At 39.3% G+C, this 12,649-nt stretch overlaps 1 protein-coding gene across 3 annotated transcripts in view; it reads left to right on the plus strand.

The window, feature by feature from the left end:
• Positions 1–12,649, plus strand: part of FOXJ3 (forkhead box J3) — a 138,816-nt gene that overhangs the window by 96,649 nt on the left and 29,518 nt on the right. For 2 of the 3 annotated variants that reach the window (XM_047789525.1, XM_047789527.1), the window contains exon 6: positions 4,204–4,305. The exons of the other annotated variant lie outside the window; for it this stretch is intronic. In XM_047789525.1, coding sequence (XP_047645481.1) covers positions 4,204–4,305 — 102 coding nt within the window. The remainder of the gene's footprint in view (positions 1–4,203; positions 4,306–12,649) is intronic. 3 annotated transcript variants of the gene reach the window in all.

Consider the following 12,649-nt stretch of genomic DNA (forward strand, 5'->3'; position numbering starts at 1 on the left):
TTTGTGATTCAGCATGTGCTATAGCCTGATGAATGTCTGTGTGCATTCAAAAAGAATGCATGTTCTGTATGTTCTTCAGTATCATTTTCTCTTACACCAGTTAGATCAAGGATTTAATGTATTCCAGTGTTCTTTTTCTTCACTGATTTTTAATTGTCGGTTCTTCATATATTTTAAAGTTCTGTCGTTAGTCTCATTTGAGGTTGTGACTCTTACAGACTGCTCAGTCTTTTGTGTGTGTGTGCTTTTTAGGGCTGCAGCCGCGGCACATGGAAGTTCCCAGGATAGGAGTCAAATCGCAGATAGAGCTGCCAGCCTACACCACAGCCACAGCAACGCAGGAGCTGAACTGTGTCTTTGACCTACACCACAGCTCATGGCAACACCAGATCCCTGACCCACTGAGCAAGGCCAGGAATTGAACCCTCATCCTCATGGATACTAGTTGTTGGATTTGTTTCTGCTGTACCACGATGGGAAGTCCTAGCTCAGTCTTTTTTTAAATGTAATTATTGGTATTGTTTTCTCTCTGACCTCTCGTAGGCAGATAAGGTTAGAGGGTCCCCAGAGAAAGAGAACCAGGCATGGCTTTCTTGACATAAGAGAAATCATTTTTGGCCTAAACCATCTTGTGATCTCTGGTGACAGTGCTTGCTCTTGAACAGGGCTCAGTAATAATGATCTTTAAGGGAACAAAAGAACAAAGTATTTCCAGGCAAAAGAAGTAACAGCTGCAGAGATACCAAATCAGTTGTGACATTCCCAGTTCATATGTAAAGACTAGTGCACAGCACTTTCTTGGGATGTTTTGGTGCCCTTGGAAGGGCGCTCACCCACTAGATTAACTGGAACCCAGGGAAGGAGGATGTTGACCTTTCTGGCTCATGCAACTTCAGTCGGCTAAAGCTTGGACTTGGTGGGCCTGCTCAAGCCCCTTCATGAATATGCTTGTACCTTTAGCCTAAAACGTCCCAATTTTGTTGGTGGTAGTGACACTGCTTTGGGAAAGATCTGTGGGGTTCTCCTCACTTGCTGCAAATAATAAAATTCTTCCTTCTCCCGCTCTTTGCTTTGGTTGTGTCTTTTGGCTCTACCCCCGCTGAGAGGTGAACCCAGTTGCTCAGGTAACACTGTATTTTAGTCCCTTTTTTCCCCTCTTTCGTGCCTTTTAGAGTGTTTGGATATATTTTAGTATTCTGTTTTAATTTATCTACTAGCTCTTTGGCTATACTTCTTTGCATATGTATATGTTGGGATTTCAGTGTACATTCCTAACCTTTTGTCTATTCCCAGTTAATATCACACCACGTTGTAAGAGCTGTGGAAATTTTCCAACCATAGTCTCCTTTCCCCCTTTCCTCACCACTCCCCATGGCTGTAATAGATACTGCATCTGCGTCTATGGGTAATCTCGCAAGACAGTTTTATAAGTTTTGCCGTAAATAATTACATGTGAATTTTAAAATCTAAGAGGAACGCACGGTGGTCTTTTTAATTTACCTAGGTGTGTATCATTTCGGGTGCTTTGATTCATTCCTTATGGTCTCAGGTTCCCTCTGCTATAATCCACTTAGCCTAGTAAACTTGCTTATGTTGCAGATCTCCTGGCAACAAATTCTCTTAGTTTTACTTTCTCTCAAAATGTGCATTCCTGGAGAATATTTTCATTAGATATGCAGTCTGAGATTGAAATTTTTTTACTTTCAGTGCTTCAAAGATGTTCATTAGCTAATTAACGCCTTCATTTTCCAAGTGTCATTTTTCACTGGCTGCTTCTACCACTGTTTTCAGCAGTTCAGTTATGGTAGTGTCCACGTGTGAGTTGCCTTTGCATGTGCGCTGAGCGGGGGCTCACTGGGCTTCTTGGATTTTGATAATCCCGAAGTCTTCAGTCACTGTCTCTTCCACGGTTTTCTGCTGACGCTCTCTTCTGTTCTTCTCTAGCTCTAAGTCACACGTGTTAGGCCTTCTGAGATTTTCCCGAGCTCTCTGAGGCTTTTTTCTTTTAATAAAGTTCTTCTCTTGTTGTTCTTTAGATTGTGTAGTTTCTTCTTTTTTTTTTTTTTTGCTATTTCTTGGGCCGCTCCCGCGGCATATGGAGGTTCCCAGGCTAGGCGTTGAATTGGAGCTGTAGCCACCGGCCTACGCCAGAGCCACAGCAACTTGGGATCCGAGTCGCGTCTGCAACCTACACCACAGTTCACGGCAACGCCGGATCGTTAACCCACTGAGCAAGGGCAGGGACTGAACCCGCAACCTCATGGTTCCCAGTCGGATTCGTTAACCATTGCGCCACCACGGGAACTCCTGTAGTTTCTTTTGATCTGCCTTTGAGTTCACTGATTCTTTCCATTTCAGTCTCCATTCTGATACTGTCCATCCATGATTTAAAATTCAGATATTGTATTTTTATTTGTAAATCTTGATTTTGTTCTTTTATATTTATTTCTCCACTGAGATTTCCATTATTATGTTTTTTCATTCGGATTTCCTGCCGTTTAAGCATAATTATAGCAGCTACTTTAAAATCCTTGTCTCATAATTTTTTATGAGATTTTAATCTTCTTGTGAGCTTTTATAGATTGTCTTTTTCTTGAGAATGGGTTTCATTTTTCCATCACTGCTATTTCAGGTAGTTTTGGATTGTGTCTTGGACATTATGAATGTTATAGAGACTCTGGGTTCTGTTATAGTCTGTAGGATATTGATAGTTTTATTTTAGCTGGCAGTTAGCCGTGTTAGACTCAAACTATAAATTCTCTTTCACCTTTTGTGGGCAGTGGTTCCAATTTCAGTTTGATTACGTAAGCCTCTTATTCTAATCGGCATATGGTTCCAGGGTCAGCCTGAGGCAGTCTTTTTTGACTTTATCCTCTGTGGGGTTCCTTTCTCTCTCTAGTAGCTGGTTGTGTTTACCTGGGCTCTTTTCCCTGGTTCCTCCTGACAGAGACAGCTTCAGCTATTCAAACGCCATATCTGCTACCTGACTTTGGGAGTTTCAAACAGGAAACTCAAGCCGGTCTCTCCCAAGTTTTGACTTTCTCCACAGTCTGCTTGTTTTGTGTACTCTTTAGGATCCTCTGCTAGTTGTCATCCCATGTCCCACCCCAATGGGTCGTTGATATCAGAAGAAGGTTGGTCTGCAGGTATCACACTATCATGTTGGGAGGGGAATTTGAATGGGTAGGATTTTGATATGATATGAGGCTACTCCAGAAAGGATCTTTCACAAGCTGACTGGTGCCACCTGGATTAGATTCGTCGGTACTTTTCTTTGTCTAGAATTTGGTTTGGCTGCACGAATAACAGTTCTCCAAATACATTTTGGGGTACCTAGTTCCCAAGTTAAATTCGCTTTGCTAATCAGAGCACTTGTCTGTTAATAACAAGAATCAGCGTACCTGCAAATGAAAACGTATCCTATACTCCTGAGCATGTCGAAGCCTGTAAAGGTAACGTACTGTGTCTCTCGACCGCATCGAATTGAAGTATCTGTGAAGAGTATCCAGTTAAGAGATTTTTAAAAGTCTACTCTCTGATGTATGATAGCCGAAGCTGTGAGTCTGGTCTCATGGGAATACAGTCCTTATACCAAAACTGTCTCCTTTTTCATTAATGTTCTCTTTCCAGTGTTCCCCAGAGCATTACCCTCAGCTGTCTGGCTGTGCACGGTCACCACCCCCGTGCTTGGGTCTCAGCCTCTGCAGGAGGAGGGAAAGAGAATGAGGGCAAGCAAGCTCCTTTCACAGACACGACTCAGAAGTTGCACACATCACGCTTCTCATGTCCCATCTGTCACGGCTTACATCACATGGCTGTAACTGCCTGCACATGAGGCTGGGAAATGTGGTCTTTAGCTGGGCAGCCGTGAGCTGAGGACTGTGGAGAGCTGTTACTACAAGGGAGAATAGGCATTATCAGACGATTCGCAGTCTCCACTACAGAAGCTAATGTCTAATCTTTGTAAACCCATCCCACAGCTAGTTAAAAGAGTTGGTAAGGAGTAGCCATACCAAAGGGCTTTGTGATTATCAAGTCAGTAGCATATTAAAATACAGTAGAAGAGATTTCAATAATGATTTTGTTTATTTTTAGAAACAGATCACAACATTGGATGTTAGAGAACTTGAAATAACTTCAAATTGTGTTAAAAGTTGCTGGTTTTATGAGCTAATGATTATGTATTTTGTTCTTGTATTTTAGGCCTCAACTCCATATAGCATAGATTCAGATTCTTTGGGAATGGAGTGTATTATTTCGGGAAGTGCCTCTCCAACTCTGGCAATCAACACTGTGACTAACAAAGTAATTCCATTTTTTTGAACACTTTCGAAATGTTATTGAGTAATGCATTCAGTTTGCTTTTATAGTAACATTAGATTTCTGTATGGTTGAGTTTAAAGATGATATAATTTTGGCCAAACCGTACATGGCAGTTTAAAAGCTGAATCCATAGTGCATTTAGCTTTACCCAAGGTAGAAGAAAATAAATAGTTCTTTGGGAAAATTGGAAGGTGCTTAGTAGGAAGCTCTGTATTAATCCAGGTTCTTGACATTGCCAGTCCCATTGATAGAATTCTTTAGTCTAGCATTTTATTGAATCAATTTATTTCACAATCATTGATTACCTCTCTAAATACATGATTAAAAAGAGAGAGATTGAAAAATTCCCAGGGAGTCAGCAGAATCCAGTAAAATGAATAAATTGGACAAACTCATAGAGTTCATTGGAATAGTGGTCAGCCTGTTTCACAATATCCAAGTCTAGGGACATAGGGAGCAATAGTATGTGGTGGTCTCCAATTTTTTTTAAGCAAGGGTCCAAACTTTGTGCCAACTCATTAGATACCTAGTGGGATACAGCTCTCTCTTCTTTACACGGTAATTCCTTAATCTCCCATACCTCCAAACCCTAAAAGGCTTCGGGAAGTTCTGTGCATTTATTTCTTCCCCTCCTAGACCATAATGAGCACCGTGAAGCCATGTATTTCTCACACTTGTGCTCATACTGCCTGTCAGTCTTTCTTTTACCCTCTCTCCCTGTCTCCCTTGCTTTCACTTGCTCTTGTTTTATCTCTTTCTACTCTTCTCCTTTCTTGTGCACACACATAAACACCTGTACATACTCAGTTGCACTAATACAGTATTCATGAAATCTTTTTATTTGTTAGAGGTAGTGAGCCAAAAATAGAAGACAAATTATAGTCAGAGTCACTAATCAGATTTCCAATTTAGATAGGAAACTGGCATCTGAGGTATAGAAGAATAACTTTTCCCAAATATCAATACATGGAGTGATTCCATCAGAATCACTCAGGGGAGGGTTGGGGGATGTTTGTGTGTTTATGTGGAAAAAGACCGGCAGGACTTCAGGCACAAAGATCTCAGAAGAAAGGAAAGCACATTGAGAGAAGCCCTAAACATTTTCCCTTGGGACATTGCCCAGTTCTCAGTGCATGACATAGAGGCTGAACAGAAAGCTGCAACCTAGAGCAGTCATTGAGCTAGGGAGGTGAAAACTGAAATTTCAGGCTACCAAACAGCCAAGGCTTGACAGCCAATATCCTTAGGAATCTCAGAAGTGACCTCAACTTTTTGCAAGCAATGTCCACTTAAGGCATTTGCTAACTCCTAGCCTGTGTATGATTGGCCTCAGACACAGACAAATCAAGTAGATTTTTCACTAGCCAGAACTCAGCAGTCTCCTAGAGAAGGGGGGACAGAAATTGTAGTTCTTCAAGGAAGGAGCCATGGTAAACACGTCCGGCCTTCATATTGATACTTTAGAAAGATTATGTTCTATGAATAAGAGCAAATAAAAATAGACCAATCTCAAATTGTTATTAGGGTGGCATTCTAATATTCGGCTTTCCAAAAGAAAACTAAATTCTTTCAGGAAGATAACATATCTTGAGCTTTTGCAGACTTTCGTAAGTAAGGCCTCACTTTTAGTCAGAATTTTCAGGCATTCCAAGAAACAAAACCAAATAATTAACTACCAAATTGGGGGAGGCAGGGAAGACAGTATAAATGTATCCACAAGTGATTTAGATACTGATTTTTAAATAATTATGACTTGTATGTTGAAGGAAATAGATGAATTATAAAAAATTTATCAGAATTGGAATCTGTATGGAAGAATCAAGAGAAGTGAAAAATATAATACCTGAAACTGGCAGTTCAGTACATGGGATTAACAACAGATTAGACATATCAGAGGAGAAGATCAGTGAATGGAAGATAGGTCAGTAGGAAATATGCAGAGTGAAACACAAAGAAAAAATGAGTCGTGGCGCAGTGGTTAACGAATCCGACTAGGAACCATGAGGTTGCGGGTTCCTGGTTAACGAATCCGACTAGGAACCATGAGGTTGCGGGTTCGGTCCCTGCCCTTGCTCAGTGGGTTAACGATCCGGCGTTGCCGTGAACTGTGGTGTAGGTTGCAGACGTGGCTCGGATCCCGCGTTGCTGTGGCTCTGGCGTAGGCCGGTGGCTACAGCTCCGATTCAACGCCTAGCCTGGGAACCTCCATATGCCGCAGGAGCGGCCCAAGAAATAGCAACAACAACAACAACAAAAAAGACAAAAGACAAAAAAAAAAAGAAAAAATGATGGAAAATCCAGAAAAGCTTCAGAGATAAGTGGGGTATGGGGAAAAGTTCTGACAAACTTTTCATTCGGGTTCCAGAAAAGAGGAAAAAGGGATAGAGAAGAAATAGTATTTTAATTTTCTGAACTGATGAAAGATAACACAGTTCAGATTCAAGGAGTTCTGAGAACCCCGAGAAGGACTAATGAAAAGAAAACCTTATCAGGCAAGTAAAAATCAAACTGCTAAAAAACAAGAAATTTAAGATCTTCAAATCAGAGGAAAAAAAAAACAACTTCAAAGTAACATCGTGACTTCTGAATAGAAATGATAAAAGCCAGACACTACCAGAATGAAATTTTTATAGTGCCAAAGGAAATGCCTGCCTATCCAGAATTCTAAAACTAGAATTTCTATGAAAAAGGTACACCAGTATTAAAAAAATTAAAATTAACCACGGTTACTTTTTCAGATAGAAGGAAAGTTATCCTGTGCAGGACATGATGACAGACAACAAACAAGTTTGTATGTCAGTAAATATGAACATGTATTGGGTGCATTGAGTGATTAAAACAGTAGCAGGGCTGCGGCAGAACGCGCTTGCTTTGGAGTCGAAAATACTGTCGAAGTTAAAGTGCACGACAGCGCAGCTAAGTGGATCAGGTCAGAAGGAGAAAAGACACACATCATACAATACCACTTCTATGTGGAATCTAAAATAGGGCACAAACAAACCTATCTACAAAACTGTGCTAGACTCACAGACACAGAGAACAGATTTGTGCTTGCTGAGCGGGGAGGGAGAGGGTGGGCTGATAGTTTGGAATTAGTAGATGCAGATTGTTACATTTGGAAAGGGTAGACAACAAGGGCCTACTGTACAGCACAGGGAACTGTATCTGATCTCTTGGGACAGACCATGATGGAAAAATAATATAAAGAATGAATGTATATGTATGTATGACTGAGTCACTTTACAGCAGAAATTGGCACAACATTGTAAATCAACTGTAATAAATTAAAAAAAAAATAAAATACATGACAGTATTGGAATAAACAGGAGGAGATACACGCAGTTAATGTTTTTGCATTGTATGGGAAGTGGTAAAAAGTACTAAGTCAAAGGTATGTGGTAAAATCTAGGGCAGTGATTCTTAGTACTTCATCATGTATCAGAATAACTAGGAGGGCTTGTTAAAACCCCGATTACTGAGCCCTACCCTCAGAGTTTCTGATGCCATAGGTCTGGATTGGGGTCTGAAATCTGGCATTTCTAATAAGTTCTTGGATACTGGTCGTGTATGGGTTCAAGTTTCTTACCTTATGAATCACTATTCTAGATTACTATGAAAATAGTAAAAAATATATATATACACCAAGTAAGGAAAAAAAATAATAAATCCTTGGTTAATACAATAGTATGCAAGAAAGGAGAAAAAAAAATGAAGATGGGGAAAACAGAAAACAAATAGTATTTAAATCTAATTACATTAAGAAATTCATTAAATGTAAATGCACTAAACATTCAATGTAAAAGTCAAAGGGAAGGAGTTCCTGTCGTGGCTCAGTGGTTAACGAATCCAACTAGGAACCATGTGGTTTCGGGTTCGATCCCTGGTCTTGTTCAGTGGGTGAAGGATCTGGTGTTGCAGTGAGCTGTGGTATAAGTCTCAGACACGGCTTGGATCTGGCATTGCTGTGGCTCTGGTGTAGGTTGGCAGCTACAGCTCCGATTAGACCCCTAGCCGTGGAACCTCCATGTGCTGCGGGTGCAGCGCTAGAAAAGGCATAAAGACAAAAAAAAAAAGACAAAAAAAATCAAAGGGAAAATAAAAAAGCCAAAGAATCTTTTCCAGCCACAACCAAATGAAAGGAGATAACCAACTGCAGAAAGGGGAATGAAAAAAAAAAGATTACATGGAGACTAAGCAACCATGCTACTTAAAAACCAGTGGATTGATGGTGAAATCAACAGGGAAATTAAAAAGTAACTTGAGGAGGGAGTTCCTGCTGTGACACAGTGGGTTAATGATCTGGCTTGTCTATGAAGGCTCTAGTTCCATCCCTGGCCTGGCAGAGTGGGTTAATTTAAGTTCCAGTGTTGCCGCAGCTATGGCTTGGATTTGATCACTGATCCAGGAACTTCCATGTGCCACAGGTGCTGCCAAAAACAAACAAAAAACTTGAGACAAGTGACAGTAAAACCCAACCATTTAAAGTCTGTGGGATGCAGTATAAGCAGTTCTTAGAAGAAAGTTCCTAGTGATACAGGCCTTCTTCAAAAAAAAGAAAAAGAAAAATCTCAACAACCTAACCTACCACTTAAAAGAATTAGAAAAGCAAGAACAAATGAAACCTAAAGTCAACAGAAGGAAAGAAGTAATACAGATCAGAGAGGAAATAAATAGAGGTTAAAAAAATATAAAGAAAAAAAAATCAACAAAGTCAAGAGCTAGTTCTTTGAAAGGGTAGATAAAATCGACAAACCAAGAAATGAAAGAAGAGAAATGACAGCTGATACTGCAGAAATACAAAAAAAAAAAAAAACACAAGAGAATACTACCAACAATCATATGCCAACAAAGTGGACAACCTAGAAGAAATGGACAGCTTTCTAGAAACATGTAGCCAACCAAAACTGAATCAAGAAGAAATAGATAATTTGAACTGGCCGATCTGTAGAAATGAAATAAAATCTATAATTAAAAAAAAACAAACAAAACCAGAACTCCCTGCAAACAAAAAGTTCAGCACCAGATGGGCTTCCCTGGGGAATTCTCACCATACAAAGAACTTACACAGATCCTTCTCAAACTCTTTTGTTCCAAAAGATTGAAGAGGAGGGAACACTCCCAAAGTCATTCTGTGAAGCCACCGTCACCCCAATACTAAAACCAAAGACAATACCAAAAAAAATTACAAGTCAAAATATTTGATGAATATAGATGCAGAAATTCTCAACAAAATATTCGCCAACTGAATCTAGCAATACATAAAAAGATCATACAAATGACCAATTTGGATTCATCCAAAGTTCACGGAGCTGGTTCAGTATATACAAGTCAATCACTGTGATACATCACAGCAACAAAAGACAAGACAAAAACCAGATGATCATTTCAGTAGATGAAGAAAAAGCACTGGGTAAAATTCAACATCTATTCATGATAAAAACTCTTACCAAAGCGGATATAGAGGGTATATCTCAACACATTAAAAGCTATTTATGACAGATCCACAGCAAAATACTCAATGGTGAAAAGCTGAAATCTGGAATAAGACAAGGATGCTCACCCTCACCATTTCTTTTGAACATAGTATTGGAAGTCCTAGCCATAGCAATCAGACAGAAGAAATAAAAGGCATCCGCATTGGTAGAGAGGAGGCAAAAGTGTTATGTGCAGATGACATGATACTATATATAGAAAACCCTAAGGCGTTCACATAAATAGCTATTGGAACTGATAAATTCAGCCGGGTAGCAGAATATAAGATTAACATACCGAAATTGGTTACATTTCTTTACACTGGCAGTGAAATATCAGAAAGGGAATGTGAAAAAACAATCTTTTTAAAAATTGCATCCAAAACATAAAACACTTGGGAATAAACCTGATCAAGGAGGTGAAAAAATGTGTATGCTGAGAGCTATAAAACCCTGATAAAGGAAATTGAAGATGCTACAAGGAAATAGAAAGATAACTCAGGCTCTTGAATTAGAAGAATTAATATTGTTAAAATGACCACAGCCAAAGCAATCTACAGGTTTCATGTGACCCCTGTCAAATTATCCCTGGCATTTTTCACAGAACTAGAACAGGCAGTCCTCAGATTTATGTAAAAGACCCGGAATTGCCAAAGCAACCTTGGGGAAAAAGAACGGAGCAGGAGGCATAACTCTCTCAGACTTCACACGATGCTACAAAGCTACAGTAATCAAAACAGCATGGTTTTGCACAAAAACAGACATACGGATCAATGAACCAGAGTGAAGAGTCCAAAATAAACCTAGACTCCTATGGTGAATCAATCTTCCACAGAGGATGCAAGAACATACAATGGGGAAAAGACGGTGTCTTCAAGTGGTGTTGGGAAAGCTGAATAACCACGTGTACATCCATGAAGTTAGAACACACCCTCACACCATGCACAAAAACAAACTTGAAATGGCTTAAAGACTTAAACATAAGTAAGACATGATACCATAAAGCTCCTGGAAGAGAACATAGCAAAACATTCTCTGTTTTCTTAGCTCAGTCCCCCCAGGCAATAGAAATAAAAGCAAAAATAAACAAATGGGACCTAATTAACTTATAAGCTTTTGCATAGCAAAGGAATCCATAAACAAATCGAAAAGACAGCTTACAGACTTGGAGAAAATATTTGCAAGCAGTGCACCCAGCAAGGGCTTAATTACTAAAATATACAAATGGCTCATACAACTTGATAACAGAAAAACAGCCCAGTAAAGAAACAGGCAGAAGACCTAAACAGTCGTTTCTCTAAAGAAGACATGCAGATAACCACCAGGCACATGAAGAGATGCTCAACACCACTCAGTATTAGAGACATGCAAGTGAGAACTACAACGAGGTGCTGCTTCACGCAGGTTGGAGTGACAGTCCTTAAAAAATGTACCAATAACACATGCTGGAGAGGGTGTGGAGAAAAGAGAACTTTGCCGTACTATTAGTGGGAATGTAAGTTGGTGCAGCCATTATGAAGAACGATATGGGGGTTCCTCAAGAAACTAAAAATAGTGTTGTGATACAATCCAATAGTCCTGCTCCTGGAGAAACCTGTAATTCAAAAAGATAGATGTACTCAAATGTTCATAGAGTACTGTTTACAACAGTCAGTATTTGGAAGCAACCTAAATGTCCATTGATAGACGAATGGATAAAAAGATGTGTGTGTATATGCATCCATTCATCCATGTACATACACAGTGGAATCCCGATCAGCCATAACAAAGAATGAGGTAATGCCATTTGTAGGAATATTGGATGGACCTAGAGATTGTCATTCTAAGTGAAGTAATTTAGAGAAAGACAAATACCATATGAACTGTATGTGGGATCTAAAATGTGACTCAAGGAAGTTATTTATGGAACAGAGAGAAACTCACAGACATCGGAAACAAACTTATGGTTACCAGATGGGAAGAAGGGGAGGGATAAATTAGGAGTTTGAGATTAGCAGTTATAAACTACTGTATATGAAATAAATAGCAAGACCCTACGGCGTAGCACAGGGAACTATGTTTAATATCCTGTAGTAAGCCATGATGGAAAAGAGAATTCGTACCTATATCTATGTGTGTCTCTGAATGCACATGTAGATCTATCTGAATCACTTGACTGTACACCAGAAACTAACACAACGTTGTAAATCAACTATACTTCAGTTAAAAAAGCAAAATCAAAACCCGTAAGACGTCAGACTGCATGAAAAAGCAAAATCCAACTATGGGCTCAAATGAGATGCATTATAAATGAAAGGAGAAGACGCGTTGCTAAAACAAAGACGATTTATTATGAAAAAGGATCGTTTCAGTAAGTAATTATAACAGTTCTAAATTTGTGTATGCTTCATAACAGCCTCAAAACCTGGAGGAACTGAAAGAAGAAATGGACAAATTCTTGATCAATGAGGTAGATTTTAACATGTGTCTCTAGACCTTGTAAGAAGTAGCAGATCAAAATCAAAACACCAAAATAAAAAAATGCTATTCAAGTTACAGGGAGGATTTGAACCATAAAATTAAAGAATTTGACACAGTTGGGATATAGATAGAATGTCGTTCCAGCACTTGCAGGATGTACATTTATGACATGCACATGAAATAAGTACCCAAATCGATCCCAAAGTACTGATTTGTGCTAGACCATAAAGTAATTCTCAACGGATTTCAGAAGCCAACATGATATACTGTGTATTTTCAAAGGCAGTGGAATTAAAAGTAGAAATAATAGCAAAGAGGTAATGATAGATCTCCCAAAGGTTGCCGATTAAGCAGTATCGTTATAAAGAACCCAGGGATCAGGGAAGAATCATAAT

Source organism: Phacochoerus africanus, chromosome 8 (genome assembly GCF_016906955.1).
Source record: "Phacochoerus africanus isolate WHEZ1 chromosome 8, ROS_Pafr_v1, whole genome shotgun sequence".
NCBI lineage: Eukaryota > Metazoa > Chordata > Mammalia > Artiodactyla > Suidae > Phacochoerus > Phacochoerus africanus.